Here is a 19,777-nt window from a genome sequence, read left to right as displayed (position 1 = left end):
GCTTCACAAGAGGTGAAACAGGTCTGCAGGTGTCTATCTTTCTCTCTCCCTCTTTGTCTCCCCCTCCCCTCTCAATTTCTCTCTGTCCTATCCAACAACAACAAAAACAGCAACAACAATAATAATGGAAAAAAGATGGCCTCCAGGAGCAGTGGTTGCTCAGGCACCGAACCCCAGAGATAACTCCAGAGTAAAAAAAAAAACAAAAGAATACAACAAAGCAATGTTGCTGTCTGTCACATTAGGAGACACGATTTGTTTCCTTGTGATTGAGGTGCTGACATATGTCTCCTCTGTAAAGTTACTGTTTTGTGTGTGTGCTTTGTCTGTTTTGTTCTTTTGTTTTAAAGACGTAATAGCCCTAAATCTCCTCAAAGTGCCATAGTACTACCACGGATTGAACTCAGGGCCTTATACATGTGAAGTATGCCCTCTTTTATCACTGAGCTACATTCTTGGTCCCTAATTTTATTCTATAGGTTAAAATTCATTATCATTACTGCTTACTCTACTCGATACTTGGTCACTGAGAGTTCTTCAGGTTCTTTTTTTTTAATTAAAAAAATTATCTTTATTTATTTATTTGGATAGAGACAGCCAGAAATCGAGAGGGAAGGGGGTGATAGAGAGGGAGAGAGACAGAGAGACACCTACAGACCTGCTTCACCACTTGTGAAGCTTTCCCCCTGTAGGTGGGGGCCAGGGGCTTGAACCCAGGTCCTTGTGCATTGTAACATGGGAGCTCGACCAGGTGCACCACCACCCGGCCTCTTAGGTTAGTACTTTAGGGATGTCTCCAACACTTTTTTTTTGGCACTTCCTTTCGTTTTTGGAGCCTTAAGTATTTTTTAAATTAATTTATTTATAAAATGGAAACACTAACAAGACCATAGGATAAGAGGGGTACAATTCCCACCACCAGAGCTCCATATCCCATCCCCTCCCCTGATAGCTTTCCTATTCTTTTTTTTTTTTCTTCCTCCTCCAGGGTTATTGCTGGGCTCGGTGCCTGCACCATGAATCCACCGCTCCTGGAGGCCATTTTTCCCCCTTTTTGTTGCCCTAGTTGTTGCAACCTCGTTGCGGTTATTATTGCCATTGTTGACGTTGCTTTGTTGTTGGATAGGACAGAGAGAAATGGAGAGAGGAGGGGAAGACAGAGAGGGGGAGAGAAAGCTAGACACCTGCAGACCTGCTTCACCGCCTGTGAAGCGACTCCCCTGCAGGTGGGGAGCCGGGGGCTCAAACCGGGAGCCTTACGCCGGTCCCTGCGCTTTGCGCCACGTGCGCTTAACCCACTGCGCCACCGCCTGACTCCCAGCTTTCCTATTCTTTAAACCTCTGAGAGTATGGACCCAGGATCATTGTGGGATGCAGAAGGTGGAAGGTCTGGCTTCTGTAACTGCTTCTCCACTGAACATGGGCGTTGGCAGGTCAATCCATCCTCCCAGCCTGTCTCTCTCTTTACCTAGTGGGGCAGGGAGCCTTAAGTATTCTCAGCTAGGTGGCTGCGTAGTAGCCCATTGGGTTAAGCGCACATAGTATGAAGCCCAAGGATCTCAGTTCAAGCCCCCAGCTCCCCACCTGTGGGGGGGTCGGGTCACTTCATAAGCAGTGAAACAGGTCTACAGGTGTCTCTCTTTCTCTCTCTCTTTTATTTTTATCTTTATTTATTGGATAGAGACAGCCAGATATCGAGAAAGTATGGATAGAGAGGGAGAAAGAGACACCTGCTGCCCTGCTTCATCACTTGCAAAGCTTTCCCCCTACAGGTGGGGACCAGGGGCTCAAACCTGGATCCTTGAGCACTGTAACATGTGTACTCAACCAGGTGTGCCACCACCCGGCTCCTCTCTTTCCCTCTCTATCTCCCCCTTCTCTCTCATTTTCTCTCTGTTCTATCTAAAAAATAATCATAAAAAATGGCCACCAGGAGCAGTGGATTCATAGTGCTGACACCGAGCCCCAGCAATAACCTTGGAGACAAAATAAAAGAAAGCAAATATCCAGGAGCCAGGCAGTGTCGCACCAGTTAAGCACACGTTACCATGCATTAGGACCTGGATTCAAGTCCCCAGTCCCCACTTGTAGGGGGAAGCTTCACAAGCTACAGGTGTTTCTCTCCCTCTCCCCTCTCAATTTTTCTATGAAAAAAGGGGGTGGGGTGGGTGGGAATGGCTGGTAGGAACATTGAATTCATAGTACAAGCATTGAGCTTCAGCGGTAGCCTAGCGGCAAAAATTAAAAAATTATCAAGTAGGTGACAGGATTTATGGAGGGAAGTGTGAATACTGGTTGAGACTCTCTGGTATATAGATGGTAAGTTCAGTCAAGAGTGTGAATGAAATGTTTTAAGGAGATAGTCTGGAGAAGAGGGCTGAGTTCATGAAGTTCTCAATCAGGAGCAGTTATGCATTCCAGATGACACTGGGCAATGTTTAGAGACACTGCCATAATGTCAATTATAATGGGGGGGTGCTTCTGGCATCTAGGTAATTACATGTCAAGGATGTTACTCAACATGTTCTGATGTGCTGAGCAGCCCCCAAAGGAAAGAATCATCAGGTCTAGTATGTTAGTAATACTGAGGTTGAGAGACTCTGATTCAAAGACTGAAGAGAACAAACCAGACAGAAAGTCTAAGAGCAGCCAGGAGAGTGTGGCATGAGGAAGGTAAGCGGAGAAAGTGCCTGAATTTCAAGTGATTAAACATACTTGGCTACCTCCCTCGCTTTGGAGACTGGAAATGGTCTTTGGCTTAAGGATGTGATGTTTGGCAACCACAACAAGAAGTCTCTATGAAGTGGTGGGGCTAGGGGCTTTTACAGATAATAACTGAGAAATAGATTGAGACAATGGAGTTAGCAAGAATAGATTAACTCTACAACAGAGGTAAGGCTCTCCAACAGAGAGGCTGAGGATTTATGTTTAGCTGGGAGGAATAAGCAAGAAAAAATGGGAGAGGTGGGCAGGAAGACAGCGTAATGATTATGTTAAAGTACTTCTTTGCCTGAGGTTCTATAGTCCAAAATTCAATCCTTCCCCATTCCCTGCATCACCATAAACCAGGGCTGAGCATTGGTATAATTAAAAAAAACTTTTTTTTTAAAAGTGTGTGTGTGTGTGCCTGGAATTTTTGTGACAAGGAACCGGTGTTTTTGCAACATCATGAAGAGGGAAGAGATTCTGGAGAACACCAGAGGAAGTCAGGCACTATTTCACTGATAGGGAAGAGAAAAAAAGGACAACTATGGGATTATTTCACTCATAAATGGAATACAGAATATTGAAACACATGGACTTGGGGAAAAATACATATTGTCAACCCATAACTATGATCTTGGGGGAACTATGGTGTGTGTGGGGGGCATAGAACTTTCGTTGTGGGAGTGGTGTGAAGTTATGACCCTATTATTTTATATTCTTGTAATCACTATTAGAACACTAATAAAAAAGAGGGTGAGGGTGTACAGTGAATTGCAGGAGGAAAAGAGTATACTATAGATGGGATTTAGTGACACTACATGAGATCTCTTAGAGATGCTTTCTTGGTCTCTCAGAGTCCTAGTGTTGGCATGGAAACTAGCAGATCACCTATCCCAAACTTTTGAAGTCAAGGAAGGGTTGTTTTAGGATGTGTTGGACCAGAAATGGTTTTAGGTATCCCATGATCCATCACCATCCAAGTTAGGGAGATCAGATTGATCAAGGTTCTGAAAAGGGTTGTTGCCTGGAATGTTTAATGAACACTAACTTTCACTTTGAGTAAACAACACAGCTACTCCCCCCCCCCCCCCCCCAGTTTTCTTGCATATTCTTTGGAGCAGTTTCTTCTCACCAGCAAGAACACCTCAACCCTTTCGAGAGTCTGGCAACAGCAAGTGACTGTGAAGAGGACGTGAACAATAGCAGTTTGCCCTCATTCTAACACTTAACGTTGGCTGAGTTGACTTCCAAACCATTTATTGACTCACTTGTGCATCAAACATAATTTCACTTAGTATATACTGTCTTGAACTTCCTTGAAATGGAGGTTGGGCTTCTTCTTTTAAAAATAGTATCATGTACAACACTCTGTCTACAAATAGCTTGTCAAATGTACATAATTTGCTTTAAATTCATTGTGCTACTTGGGAGGCACTGTTCTGTGCAAGAAAAAATTATTAGCATTTCTTCAATAGCATATTTACACTGGAGCTTTTAGTATTCTGCCATCTTCATAAAGGTATTTAATCTTTCTTCAGCATCCTTCTGGAGAACATCAATGCAGTCTGTAGCTTTGTGACTAGTAGCCAGCCATCTTTTTATTTAATTGCAAACATCTTGAGTTTTGGTGCTTTCAGACATGGTACAAAGTTTCAGGCTGGTCAAATGTCTCACTTAAGATAGTATGCTGCTTTGTCATGTGTGTGACACAGGTTTGAGCCTGGCCCCCACTACACTGAATGGAGCCTTGGTGCTGTGGTCTCCCTTAAAAAAAGAAAAAAAAAAAGGCTATCCAGTCTTTTCTCAGGAATGCCATGACAATTGTTAGTCTGCTGCTTTTTAAATTGTTATTTGACATAGAGCAGCAACTTCTACTGCTAAGATAACTTGGGACTGGAATGGAATAAAGTGGGGATTTCTTTCTCTGCCTCTTTAGAGAACCAGCTTCTTATCTGCATAAACAGACTAAAAAAAATTGGCACAAAAACCCGTTATGTAGTATCTTATGTTTCGTGCTCTAGTCCCCTAAATTTTGTTTATAGACAACTATAACCTTACAAGCTAGACTTCTGTAAAGTTTTAAGTCTCTGTGAAACCAAATGACCCATAGAAAATGTTAACTGGCAAACAGTTGTACCTTAAATTTTGTGAGGATTTTATAAACAAATGTGGCTGAGTGGATTAGTAGACTTTAGAACTGTGAACAGTTCTAACTAAACCAGAATGAATTTGGTTCTTGTGACTTAAGAGCTATACACAATAACCTAATAAAAACAAGTTTGCCCCAAAATATTCCTGTGAATGAAAATGGGTTTTGATCAGTTTTTGCAGAAATTGGCAATGTCCACATAACTGTTCTAAATTTCACATATTTTTTTAAGAAGGATTTTTATTTATCTATTCATGAAGAATGATAGGCAGAGAGAGAAAGAACCAGGCATCACTCTGGTACATGTGCCGCTGGGGATTGAACTCCATATCTCACAGTTGAGAGTCCCACACTTCCATCCACTGTGCCACCTCCTGGGCTACTAAATTTCACATCTTTATAACATTTCTGCAAATGACTATATAGATAACACTTAGAGCCAATGGTAACTGTGAGCCTCCTTTGAAAAAAATTTATTATCTTTATTTATTGGATGAAGAAAGCCAGAAATTGAGAGGGAAGGGGGTTGACATAAAGGGAGAGAGACAGAGAGTTGGATGGTAGTGCAGTGGTTTAAGTGCAGGTGGCACAAAGCGCAAGGACTGGCGTAAAGATCCCAGTTTGAGTCTGCAGCTCCCCACCTGCAGGGGGGGTCGCTTCACAGGTGAAGCTTCAGTGGTGAAGCAGCTCTGCAGGTGTCTTTCTGTCTGTCTTCCCCTCCTCTCTCAATTTCTCTGTCCTATCCAACAATGATGACATCAGTAACAATAATAACTACATCAATAAAACAACAAGGGCAACAAAAGGGAATAGATAAAGAGGGAAAGAGACAGAGACACTTGAAGCTCTGCTTCACCACTCGTGAAGCTTCCTCCCTGCTGGTAAGGACCGGGGGCTTGAACATGTGCACTGCAATATGTGCACTCAACTAGGTGCACTACTGCCCAGCCCCAACTGTGGGCCTCCGCGCTCAGTAAAATTTCTGGTTCTCTTCTACAAATGGGCATGGAGGCTTAGATTGTGAGATATCAACATCAATACAAGCCTGGATCAGAAAACAATAGCTAAGAGTTACAATGTTAAATCACATGTAATTCAGACATTAGAATTTGAATACAGAATGCTGAGGTGCTTTTGTTTTATATCAGTTGGAAGGCCTCTAAAGTTGGGAAAACAACTACTTGTTACATTCAGCTGTCAATCTATCTTTATGAATTTTTGAGGAAGTTAAAATGATACAGTAAGCCAGTTAGTAAAAAGCAAGTAGTAAAAGAAAGTGAAAAGTACTAAGTCCGCAGTGACTGCTGAACTAAGGTTTAGAAATGACTTGATATAAGTCAATAAATAGAAAAGGCTCAGTGATAAGGCTATCTTCCTTAGTTACTATTCAGATTAAAAGGAATACACAGATTAGTATAAATACTATATTTATTAAATATTTTTACAGTTTATTTAAATGTATTTACAGAACTATTCCTGCATAAGTTATATCCAGACATCCAATTCAGGTCATTCCCTCTTGGGTAAGACAAATAATGATAGTCTCAACAGAAAAAATATAGCTCATTAGTATACACAAATTCATATTCATTTCATCATCTAGCCATCTTTGCCATAAACTACTTGCTAACAGTTAAAGATTTGATCCACTGTTGACTTTTTATTAACAAGTTCAACTTTGCAAAGAGTTTATTTTAAGCAAATGTAATCCAAATGTCTTCTGCTTCATATTTTCAGTTTTAAAAGCACATTTTGGTTTTGATACTAGTTTATTAAATGTAAAATGCCAGTTTCAGGGAAATTAAATGCTGTAGCTTCTACCAAAGATAGCTGTTGTAAGGTGACAAGGAACCATGAACTTATTCAAAAGAACATTTACAGTCCTACCCAATATTTTAACAATCTCCAAAACTCACAAGTGACTCAGTGAATTCCCATAATTCCTGCCTTATTACTTGATGTGGTAGGTTGGTGGTACTAACAGTAATGAAGGCTACTGTTCTACCCAGAACAAATACAACAGACAGGAGAGATCATTCTCCTATCACGCAAAGCTTAAAATTTAGTTTCTAACCTAGACACAGCCCAACCCCCAGACATGCACACCTGGAATGGATTCTCTTATGACTTAGTACCCATCAACCATGTCAAGCCAGTACAGTAATTCCAGACAAATAACTTGTTTCCCTTCCCTCATTTCTTCTTTCAGTTTTTAAGAGCCTATGGACTCTATTGCATCTTCATTCTGTAAATATTATTTTTGTGCGCAGGCAGCTTAAGTTTACAGGAAGAAATAAGATTCTGATATGTTTAGAGTGCACACTTTAAAAGAGAACAAAATAAAAGTTTCAAGCATGTGATAAAAATATTGATTTTATAATACAGTATTGCTTTATAAATATAGATGGAAAAGCTATAAACTTTAGTGGTCTTTGGTGCATCCAGAGAGGGATCATTTGCCATTTGTAAATTGGAAATCCACATTTTCTCGTTATGAAAGTTTATCACACGAGGCAAATGTGTTTTTACACTGCTAGATTTAAAATGCAACCCAAACACAAGTTCAGAATTAGACCCACCACACAGTTATATCTCAGTCACACCCCAAAGAAACTCGGGTCCTGTGACCTGGGAAATTCCATATGGGCCCAATATAGCCTCTGACCACTGAGAGTGAAAAGTTACTTCTTCATCAGCACTCTGCTGGAGCTCCAGAAGGGCAGGGAGAAAGAAAACAGGAATATTCTGTCACTAACCTACAGACCAGGTCCAAATCAGTTTCACTGTAAAACTCAATTCTTGTTCCACTATTTTCAACATCAATGGAACAGATACATTGTCAATTACTAAAAATTATTCTTAGAAGAAAATTAAAAAAAAAAGACTAAGTTGATGAAATGAGTTCTGTGAACCACCACCAATATAGCTTTACAAAGATTGTATCTGATCGGTTTAGAGAGCAGAGAAAGCCAATAACTAGACTAGCACTGCTCTTACCAGAAATTAAATGGAGGCATTTGAAAATTAATACAAAATATACCCAGATTGGGGCCAGGTGGTGGCGCACCTGGTTGAGCGCACATGTTACAAAGTATACTCAGATCATATGGTTACATACATACATACTTCTGATCAGAAATATTAAAAAAACCCTAATAAAAGAATGAGTAAGTATATTCCTTCCAACAAAACTCTTCTGGATGCAACTTTCTTTACTTTTTAAACAGAGACTGCAAATAGTTTGTGCAAAATAAAAGCCTGCCACTTGCCACCCAGGCTTTCTGTCGTATCACAGCAAAATGGGTTCTCACTATTAGATACGGTCTCCTCACCATGTCCCCACCCCTGCCCCCAATCTCCTTTACCAAAGAATTCTGTTTTGTCAAGTTAGGGTAGTTAAGGCATTCTGACATGTGATTAAAGGTGATTTAAAATAGATAGCTAACATTATGCCAATTTAGGAATAGTAGATAAATTACTGAACGGCTTACAAATGAAGAACTCATTCTTATTATAAATGAAATGCCTGTTACAAGCATGATGCATTGAAATATAGTAATGACATGTACATGGTACATGTTAAACAATTTTAAATAAAACAAAGCTTGACAGTTACTCAAATATACAGTACAAATTCACAAAACATAATGTTTTAAAACAAGTTGAGGTAACCTCAAACAGAAGTTTTAATGCAATAAACCAAGGAATAAGTATCTCCTTTAAAGAAACAGACTTTCCATAGTTTCCTCAAGTAGATTCTTATCAGGTTTAATTGCATTCTCAGCTATACACCAATGTTACCTGACTTATATATAAAACATGGCTTTAATTTAAGGATTTTCTAAGTATATATATATTTTTTTCTACCACCAAGTTAATGAAGGAAAAAAACTGACCCAAAAATATATATCTTTACAGCAGTTGACTTGTACACAAACCTTAAAAATAAGTTCGAGCTTACAGATAATGGGAAAGCTGAATGGGGCGGGGTAGTATTATAACGGAACTATACACTACAGATGGCTATTTGGAAACTGTAAACATTAAGCTTGATTCAACCCCCCTAAATTTCTGTGTAGGTTAAATGTGAACATCAGATCACATTCAGAGTTTTCCTCGTCACCTCTTGGGCTGCTGCCTCTGCCCACAGTGCTTTTCCATGCGACTCCCTGAATTTGATGCATGCTCTACAGAAAGCAAAGCTATTAACAAAAGGTCCGAGAGTAAGAGTAGGAGTAGCATGGCCATCAAAACTCAAAGTTAACAGCTGTCTATTCTTAACCTGTTAGGCCTATGGGCTTGGAGCTCCCACATAGTGTTGTCATATCAGACAGATGGGAGGAATTTCAGCCGTAACATTAAATTTTTAGGCCTTGAGTTTTCTAATCTTGACTAATATTTCCACTTAAAGATACTGGTAAGGAGTCCCCCCCCCTGTAGATCAGTCTATGATTTAGACTAGTCAGTAAACTGCTGAAACCCTTCTCCATCGCAGTTAAGCATTTTTTAAAAACCACAATTTGCATCCACAGAACTAAACTGAATTTTTCTTCCAATCTGTACCAAAAATGCTCTTGGAACCAAGATTTCAAAATCCAGAGCAATGTTTTAGAGCAGAATTATAAGCTCCTGAAAATAGGAGTTTATAATAAAAACAAAGCCACACCCAATCATAACAAAGACTATATATAGTATACATGTAACTTTTTTTTGATGAATAATGCACATGTCTGGTATATGTACCATAACAATGTTAGACTTTTTAAAATCCCTTTTACACAATAAAATTTTGAATTCACTTTACCAACATTACTTGTTTTCAATATTTTAAATTGTTTTTGAAAATAGCCATTTTGGCTTTTAAAACCTCTATTCCATCATGGAAAGGACAATGAGAAAGGAAGGCAAATCTTCAAATCTTGGTTTTCTTCAAACATTACTGCAGACATGAGCTAATGAATGATAGTAGTGGTTCTCAACAAAGATCTTGACAGTCTCAAAAACAGGCAAAAAGGCTGACATCACTGGCCACTGAGATCAGTGGCAAAGAAACGCGGTCCTGCCAGCAGGATCAACACACATGGCAGGGTGAATCCGGGATGGTGAAAGGAAAGGCAGGAGTTGACACCTCGGTGCATCAGTCTGTATACTCAGCCACTATTGAAAGGAGGACGGTGATGTCATCTGGCTTTCCACCTAAAATGAAAATGAAATCACATTCATATATTGTAAAAGAGAAGTCAGTAAGATAGCTTACATGGATAAGTGCCTGATTTGCCAAGCATGCGACCCATGTCTGTGCACAGCCCCCAAGTCACTCCACTTTCTGCATTGCAGAAAGCTTTGGTGCTAGGGCATCTTTCCTTCTCTCCCTCTTTCTTTATATGGGGGATATAGGGCAGGTAGAGAGGGAAAGTCTGTCCATAGCAGTGAAATCTTGCAATGCCCCCCAAAAGGGGGGGGCAATAAAAAATATAAGCCTAAATAAATACCATGACAAATGCTTGCAATTCAGGTAGATTGGTTTGTCAATATAGTAGGAAAAAAAATGACAAAGAGAAATAGAAACACCAAGCAATTAAATAAATTTAAGCAAAGTTAAAAAAAAAAAATCTGCCTTGCTTCTCTACAACTCTGTTAAAATGGCTACCACATCTTCTGTTTAGTGAAGATAAATTGTCTCCGGAGAAAAAGTCACATGCTTCTAACAGCAATCCTAAATTGACAAACATGACTGTCCAATGCTTTGAAGCTAGGAACTCTTGTATTCTAGTCTGCCAAATAGCTATGGCATGTACTTTTACTCTTAATATTTCCTGGAGGGTTAAGAAACACATATGGTAATACTAAATCAGTGAGAAACTGATCAAATCTATTAGCTCTGACATACTACTAACCAAAAGCTTGTTCCAGCACTAAGAGTGAGCTACTGGCTGATTCCTAAAGTTACACATAACTTAGTAAAGGACTCTTTATACAAGGACAATTAACATGACTTCCACCTTCAAAAACCTGCTGTGGCAATTTGGCAGGCAAATACTATGAAAAGCCAGTGCAGGGAATAGTAAAATGTCAGACCAGTCAAGGGCAGAATGTTAAACTACTAAGAATGTCCCGGCTTCCAGGCAGAGCTCAGAGGCAATTTGGGCTCAGGTCCAAGCAATGCAGTGGTGGTAATAAAGGGATTCAAGTTTTGCTGGCCTCTAACCAATGAGGTTCAGTTCTGAAGGGCATCCTCTGTGGGGAAGTCATGATGACACTTGCTCTTGTCCTCAGTGGTAAGACCTAGTGATCTTGCTCAAGGCCACAGGCTCACAGGTGAGACCGAATGATCTCACCCCAGTGCTCTATCTTACTTGCCAGAGCCCCAGAGCACTCCCATCTCACTGTCTCCAATAAGTCACCATGACCTTTCTAAAGAATGCTTACCTCTCACATTCAATCCGTTGTCACATGCAAACTGTGCAAAAGGTGACATATAATTTGGGTCATAGGCCAGCTCGTGAGCTTGCTCAGCAATGCTTCTTGCTGTCTGTTGTATACTCTCATAATTTGAGTTCTAAGATAAAAATAAAAGGGAGATGGAGTTACTTTTACCATTATGTTTCACTTGGTTTCTGCATGCCTATATACTTAAATCAATAAAACTTATCTAACCAATGCCTGCCATTTAAGCTTTATCCCAGTTAAACACACTGAAAATCACATCTTAACCAAAATGAACAAGACTGCCTGTGCTGTCTACATAATATGTATGAAAACCAGAAAATCCTTTGCTAGGATGGTCTTGGGTCTTAAAAGTTTGGACTTTTGTTTTTTGTTTGTTTTTCTTCCCCATTTGACATTCTTCAAGTATTCTTGCCTCAAGTGGGATTGAGTTGAAAAGGGGATTTCAATAGCACTTTAAAGATGACCTCAGATGTTTCCTTGTTTGGAAATGCATCCCTGGCCAACCAGAGTTTGCTCTCCAAGTTAAAGCTGCTACTTGCCCTACTAAAAATAACTTTAGAATTTTATACCATGACGAAAGATTCTTGTCTAGCAGTATAACCTTGGGCCATACCCTAATTCTTGGTGTTGGGAACAAGATTCATTTTTAGTTCAACATTCTAAGACTTGGAACTTCAGTATATATGACAGTAAGTTTCTGTTTTAATAATCACCTCTGCACAATTCTTCACAATTTTTCTAAAATACCAGCCCAGGTGCAGGGCCTGGATAAAAAGCACAGTAGTCAGGCCAGTGGTGGTACACCTGGTTGAGTGCACATGTTATAGTGCACAAGGACCCGGGTTCGAGTCCCCAGTCCCCACCTGCAGAGGGAACACTTCATGAATGGTGAAGCAGGGCTGCAGATGTCTCTCTCCCTCTCTATCTCCCCATTCTTCTCAATTTCTGCCTGTCTCTATTCTATTAAAAAAGGGGGGGCAGACGGTGGTGCACCTGGTTAAGCGCACACACTGCAGTGCACAAGGACCCAGGTTCAAGCCCCTGGTCCCCACCTGCAGGGGGAAAGCTTCACGAGTGGTGGAGTAGGGCCGCAGGTGCCTCTCTGTCTCCCTCTCCCCTCTCAATTTCTGTTGTCTCTATCCAATAAAAAATTAATAAAATAATAATAATAATAAAAAGCACAGTGGTTTACATAAGTCTTTCATGTCTAAGGCATCAGAGGTCCCAGGTTCTATCATCAGCACCACCACAGGACAAATATAGAGCAGTGCTCTGGTGAAAACAAATAAAAAGAAAAGTCTTATAGGCTGAAGATAACCAACGTTTTCCTGTGTGTGAGGCACTGGGCTAACGTCCTGGCACTATATTGGCACATCATGTACCACAATGGGGAATCTCCCTGCAAAGGTAGAGTCTCCCCTCTGTTTTTTCCAAAATAAAATAACAACAGCAGCAACAATTGTGGCCAAGGAAAGCAATCAGCAGTGTTGTGCATGCTCATGTCTCTGGTGGATTCATTCTCCAGTTCTGCATTAAAAAAGAAAAAGCAATCCTCTCTGTTCTCTACTCCCTTGTTCTGCTTGACTTGTTGAAAAAATTATTTACCACCATATATATATTCTCCTCTCTTCTGTTTGGTATCTTAGAGATACCAAACAGAATATAAGCTCCATATGGGCAGAGAATGTGCTATTAGTACCAGACAAAGCATGGCATCAAGAAAAAGTAGGGCCTCTTATGCCACCCTGCCCTGCCTCCCACCAGATGAGGAAAATGTTCCTTTAAAAGTTTAGAGATGTGCAAAGCCATGCTGGTCTGTGATAACACCATGAGAAAGACTAGAGTTTCTACTTTTACAAAGTCAAGAGAATATGGAAAGACTGATTTCCATTTCTCCACTCTGTCTGGACCCAGTCTGAACTGTTCTATTATCAGTGATAGTACAGATCACATTGGGGTGCCCACTGCCTTTGACTGATGCTGGTACAACAGTTTCCTATCTTTCTCAGCCTCAACACCTGCTGGGTTTGTTCTGAGAATAAAAGGGCAAAAAGACAAGCAGGAGTGAATAAAAGAAACCTCCTCCTCTAGACTTTTTCTGCCTTTACCACCATGCTTCTGAGAAGCCTACTTTTCCCTGTAGTTCTCCAATTCTGAACATTTCCATTTACAACTGCTTAAAAGCACAGAACAATTTTTATTTTCTTAAATTCACAAAATAGTCCTTTGTAAAAATATGAAAAGACTGTAAATGAATAAAAAATCCAGCTACCCAGAGGAGGCCACTGTTTTCAAGGGCAGGCCATTGAGTTAATTACCTTTAATTTTTTTAGCTCCTGAAGGATCATATAATCAGGCATGTTGTCAAAGAGTCCGTCTGTTGCTGTCAGGATAATGTCTCCTAACTGGACATCAAAAGATGTGCTATCAGCAGCATCCGGGCTGTGGCAAGGACAGGGTAGGAACAAAGTTAATTAAATACTTTAGAAATATCATTTTGGAGATTTCTTTTTTTCTTTCTTTTTTACCAGAGGACTGATTAACTTAGGTATGGGGACTGAACCGGGGACTTTGAGCTGCAGGCATGAAAATACAAATACCATTTTAAGTTTCCAGCAGGTAATATGCTACAATATAGTGAGGTTTTAGGAAAAAAAACTAATTTATAATAATTAAGCCAATAATAAAATTGAGGTTCTTGATCTTGAAAACATTAATTCAAGAGTGATATAAATACTTCAAAAGTAGACCAAGTAGATTAGAAGCATCCAATAGCACAGCTATATACAAGATACTGGATACTGTACAGCAAACCATAACAAAAGGACTTTTCAAAGTTAACCCAATTAACAAATAATGTGATGATAACATTAACTATTGATTGTCTTTTTGAACCCTAAGACAGCAGGAACCTCACATCTCCACTATAGAGTCCCTACTTCCCCCAGTCCTGGAACCCTTGGATAGGGCCCACTTTCCCGTATGCATCTCCCAATCCATACCAAATAATATTGCATCCACCGATCACAACCTAACCAACGCAACGACTGCCACCTCAACATGCTTCACCTCAGACTGTGTCCAGAGACTTCACGTGTGGAATGACAACCCTTCAGCTTCATTACTCGGGTGAGACCTTTCCTTTTATAGTACACTCTAATTTCATCTCAGGTAGTTCACTTTCTAACAAAGTCCCATAACCAGTTTCTGTGTGAGAGAGCTTATGTTCACACATACCCATAAACTACTGCAAAATATATACCTGAAAGCAGAAGTACACTAGAGTTTGCAGTGAGTACCTCCCTAACACTTCCTCTCCACTATTCCAAGCTTGGGATCCATGATTGCTCAACAAATTGTTTGGCTTCGTATGTTAACTCTCTTTTCAATCACCAGGTTCCAGATGCCACCAGGATGCTGGCCAGGCTTCCCTGGATTGAAGACCCCACCAATGTGTCCTGGAGCTCAGCTTCCCCAGAGACCCACCCTACTAGGGAAAGAGAGAGGCAGACTGGGAGTATGGACCGACCAGTCAACGCCCATGTTCAGCGGGGAAGCAATTACAGAATCCAGACCTTCTACCTTTTGCAACCCTCAACGACCCTGGGTCCATGCTCCCAGAGGGCTAGAGAATGGGAAAGCTATCATGGGAGGGGGTGGGTTATGGAGATTGGGTGGTGGGAATTGTGTGGAGTTGTACCCCTCCTACCTTATGTTTTTGTTCTTTAATCCTTTCTTAAATAAAAAATTAAAAAAATAATAAATACTTCAAAAGTTTAACTGAAATTACTAAGTAAAAAAGTGTGTCTGATGATGAGTCACACATGGTTTAAAAGGAAGAAGCATTTATTTTTTTCTGAGTCAAATTATTAACATGCTTCTAAAATATTAATGGAAATTGAGTCATTATATCCCAATTCTTTAGAGATACATTTCACTCTCTTTTATTTATTTTCCACCAAACAGTTTCCCTGCAGGTTTCAATTGGGCTCTCAGGAGGCTTTGTTAAAGTAGAGTAACTGAACATGATGGAAGAGAGAGAGCATGCACGCACATACACACACAAAAATTAAGTTACATGAAAACCTGACAAAAAAAAAAAAAAGCTTACTAGTACTGCGCAGGGAAGATATCAATGGCATAATGGTTATGCGAAAAGATTTTCATTCCTGGGAGTTGGGCGGTAGCGTAGTAGGTTAATGGCACATGGTGCAAAGCGCAAGGACTGGCATAAGGATCCCGGTTCTCCACCTGCAGGGGAGTCGCTTCACAAGCAGTGAAGCAGGTCTGCAAGGTGTCTCTCTCTCCCCCTGTCTTTCCCTCCTCTCTCCATTTCTCTCTGTCCTATCCAACAGCAATGACACCAATAACAACAACAATAACTACAACAATAAAACAAAAAGGCATAAATATTTTTTAAAAAATTAAAGATTTTCATTCCTGAGGCTCCAAAACTCCAGGATGGGACCCCCACAACACCATAAATCAGAGCTGCATTGTGCTCTGATAAAAATAAAATAAATCTTATTAATAGTATTAACAATCATTCAAAGATTACTAGAAAAATCTATATATTGTTAAGCAATACATATTCTAGTAAAATAAGGACTATTCCATTTACAAATGCTGATCTCACACACACATTTAGTATTGTGCCCAGCACAGTGTAGGTCTTCAAGAACTATCGGTTGAATGACTCAATAAAGGAAGAAACAAAGACCTTTCAAAACGAGGTGGAAAATAGTATATTGTTGATGAAGAAAGCAGAGTGCAGACAGTGCTGGGAAGAGGACTCAGATAAATGCAGGTACATCTACATGAGGATATAAATCTGGAAGATTTATTCAAAGAACAGATAAAGTGGCTATCTCTGAGGTAGAATGCATGGCTGAGATAAGATTGTTCACATCTTTTTGTGAAAAACACAGAAGGCATTCTCATGTTCACAGCAGCTTTAATGACAATAGCAAAAATTTGGAAACAAGCAAAATAACCTTTGACAGATGACTGGATAAAAATGATATGGGACATATCCTCAATATTGCTCAGCAATACAAAAGATGACATTGTGTCCTTCTGGATAAAGTCGATGGAACTGGAGAAGACTGTGCTTAGTGAAGCAAGTAAGGAGGTGAAGGGCAATTCCAGCATGGCTTCACTAAGATGTGGAATATAGACGACTGAACATACAAATGTGGGGGAAATGTAGTGGTTATTTATGGGGGTGAGGATGGGACACAGACCTTTGATGATGAGAGGAAAAAAAAAGGTAAGTCATTTGGGGCCAGGTGGTTGTGCCAAAAAAAAAAAAAAAAAAAGCTGATGAAGACAGACATGAATGGAGGAAAATCCCAGGTGGGGAGGAAAGACTTTATGTGTATATATATATGTGTGTGTATATGTGTATAATATATATATATATGTGTGTGTATATATATGTGTACATATATGCGTGTGTGTGTATATGTGTGTGTGTGTGTGTGTATACGCTCAAAGTGTTAATGGTCCCCTCACAGGCTGGCCAGTTTCACTATTTCTATTCCTCCAAGGCGAGGGGAAAGATGAGATAGCTGATTATCTACCTTAATCTGTAATTAGAGAGTAAGAGCCAGGGAAAAGATTCATACACCTATCTAAAGGGAGAGGCCAGACCCAAAACACCTTAAATTTGAAAGAAACCCCTAAGCTTCATATGTTTAAGTGGCTACTAAAAGAAAACCTATAGTAGCCTGAGAGGTAGTGCAGCGGGAAAAGTGTTGAACCTTTAAGCACAAGGTCCTGAGTTCAATCTCCAGCAACACATAAACCAGCATGATTTTCTGGGTCTTTCTCTGATAAATAAGTATTTTTTTTTAAAAAGAAACTCTTTAAGTAGGGATAAAATATTTTTATTGATAAGCTGGACTAAGGAGACATGTGCAAAGGAGGATATGACCAGTAAAAATCAGGTCAATTCTGTCCAAGGAACAAAGAGAAACAATGCAAGACAATTTACATTTGCTCAAGTCTTTGGAAACTAATCAGATTCTAGAAGTTTAGATTAATGACCAGGGTGGCACTGACACTGAGGTTTTTCTTCCCCCACGAGTGTCTTTTGCTATTCTGCCTGTGAGAGACTTGCTACCATTGGACAGTTCGTCCTCTTCTCCTAACACTCCCACCCGTAAGCTTGGTGTTCTGCCAGCTGTGGTTTTGCCCATTTTGATTGAACATACTGTGCTTCTGGAAACTTTTGACTGCACTGAAACATGAGCTGAAATCACATGCTAGCAAGCTGTCTCTGGGCTATGAGGGAAGCAGCCTCCACCTCACTGGCAGGCCAGGCAGAGGATAGCCCTAACCAGACAGTTCCAGAAACAGTATGTTGGATACAACAAGACCATTCTAGCATTTAAAAGCCAAAAACAGTAAGAATCAAAATAAATAAATAGATACATAAAATACCATTCTCCAAAAACTCTTAGTTGGTGCTAATAATTTTTTAAAATATTTATTTATTCCCTTTTTTGTTGCCCTTGTTTTACTGTTGTAGTTATTGTTGTAGTTATTATTGTTGTTGTCGTTGTTGGATAGGACAAAGAGAAATGGAGAGAGGAAGGGAAGACAGAGGGGGAGAGAAAGATAGACACCTGCAGACCTGCTTCACCGCTTGTGAAGCGACTCCCCTGCAGGTGGGGAGCCGGGGGCTCAAACCGGGATCCTTAAGCTGGTCCTTGTGCTTTGTGCCACGTGCGCTACCCCGACTCCCTGATGCTAATAATTTGCTACGGTCTTAGGGTTCTAAGTTCTTCTATTTAAATATAAGCTACTATCAGTACATATTTCAGCCTACAGTCACACTCTACTAAAGGTAAAAACTGTTGGGTGGGGGTAGACAGCATAATGGTTATGCAAAGAGACTCTCCTGTCTGAGGCTCAAAAGTTCCAGGTTCAATTGCCTACACTACCATAAGCCAGAGCTGAGGAGTGTTTTGGTAAAAATAACTAAAATATAGTAAATTAGACTCACAAATCTCTAGGAGTTAGTAGACTTTGGATGAACATTAAGTCCTGAAATACTCATTATGCTCACTGTAGTCTAGAAGATGGCAATTGGGGCCAGCAAAATAGCTCTGCTGGGAAATGCAGTTACTTCATCATGAGCACAGCCCAAGGTCAAGCCTGGCCCCCACACCACTGGAGGAAGTTTTGGTGTTGTGGTTTCTCCCCTTACTCTGTCTCTACCAGAGAGCGTGGTTATGTCTTAGTGATGAGATGAAAGAAAGGAAACAAACAAACAAAACAAAACCCTGGAGATCACTATTCCTGCACAGCACACATTCTGCCCACCCTGGAAAAAGAAAGAAAGAACAGTGTCAGTCTATAGTGAGCAGTAGAACCACACAGGTATGAAACCCCAGCAAAGCCCTGGTAGAAAGAAGCTCCTGGTCCCCACATGCGGGGAAAATTGTATGAGTGGTGATACAGGTGTCGCTCTTCTGTTTCTCCTTCTCTTTCCAAAGAAAGAGAAAATAGCCACCAGGAATGGTTGGAGCCATGCAGGCAACCAAGTCCACTAACAGAACAATTAGTACTTGTAAGAATGTTCTTTTTTTTAATTTAATTTTTTGTATTTATTTTCCCTTTTGTTGCCCTTCTTTATTTTTTATTGTTGTTGTAGTTATTATTGTTGTTACTGATGTCATCATTGTTAAATAGGACAGAGAGAAATGGAAAGAGGGGAAGACAGAGAGGGGGAGAGAAAATAGATAGATACCTGCAGACCTGCTTCACCACTTGTGAAGTGACTTCCCTGTAGGCAGTGAGCCAGGGGCTTGAACCAGGATCCTTACACTGGTCCTTGCGCTTCGTGCCACATGCACTTAACCCGTTCCACTACCACCCGACCCCCAAGAATGTTCTTTAAGAAAGGGATGACAGAACAACATTTATGAATTGCCAAAAGCATCTGTGCCAGGTCCTGCAAGGCTGTTATAGGCAGTGAAATCTGAGTGGTCCTAACCTTAATCTATGCTTTGATCTTAGAAAAGATAAACTGTAAGAAGTTGACTCAGAAGATGAAAAGGAGACTACCCCAATAGCACCATCAAATGATTATCTCCAAGATACTTATGATTCCATTTACTGTAACAAGGTAACTTTGCCCTGACAGATTTGCACTGACTGTAAGTTCTATTTGATGTATGTAACAGAGTAATTGCTGAGAATAATCCAGAATCAGGAAGTTATAAACAAAGCAGATGTCTGTTTACATTCTTCCCTAATATTGTATGCAAATCTTAGACAATGGCATTCATAAATGATGACTCACTTCTCCAGTTCAATTTAACAAATATAACTATATGTTGTATATATTCTAATACTCAAGTTGGCTGTAAATATCAAATCCAAGGAAAAAACCTTCCAAAGTCAGGCCATAATGTACTGCATTGTCTTAAAAGCTGTGACATATTTTTGCATAGAAAAAAATAC

At 40.0% G+C, this 19,777-nt stretch overlaps 2 protein-coding genes across 4 annotated transcripts in view; one reads left to right on the top strand and one right to left on the bottom strand.

Moving 5' to 3' along the window:
- The window catches only part of RAD9B (RAD9 checkpoint clamp component B), a 40,874-nt gene extending 36,901 nt beyond the window's left edge, over positions 1-3,973 (top strand). For all 3 annotated transcript variants that reach the window (XM_060193098.1, XM_060193099.1, XM_016190556.2), the window contains one exon: positions 3,803-3,973. In XM_060193098.1, the coding sequence (XP_060049081.1) occupies positions 3,803-3,928 (126 nt within the window). In that variant the 3' untranslated portion in view covers positions 3,929-3,973. The remainder of the gene's footprint in view (positions 1-3,802) is intronic.
- A 2,292-nt stretch (positions 3,974-6,265) lies between these two features.
- Positions 6,266-19,777, bottom strand: part of PPTC7 (protein phosphatase targeting COQ7) — a 55,538-nt gene continuing 42,026 nt past the window's right edge. Inside the window, exons 4-6 of the mRNA XM_007529045.3 lie at positions 13,624-13,747; positions 11,285-11,414; positions 6,266-10,051 (exon numbers count right to left, since the gene is read on the bottom strand). Coding sequence (XP_007529107.1) covers positions 9,993-10,051; positions 11,285-11,414; positions 13,624-13,747 — 313 coding nt within the window. The 3' untranslated portion in view covers positions 6,266-9,992. The remainder of the gene's footprint in view (positions 10,052-11,284; positions 11,415-13,623; positions 13,748-19,777) is intronic.

This window comes from Erinaceus europaeus, chromosome 6 (genome assembly GCF_950295315.1).
Source record: "Erinaceus europaeus chromosome 6, mEriEur2.1, whole genome shotgun sequence".
NCBI classification, from domain to species: domain Eukaryota; kingdom Metazoa; phylum Chordata; class Mammalia; order Eulipotyphla; family Erinaceidae; genus Erinaceus; species Erinaceus europaeus.
The sequence above is the reverse complement of the archived record's forward strand: the minus strand, read 5'-3'. Positions and strand labels throughout refer to the sequence as shown.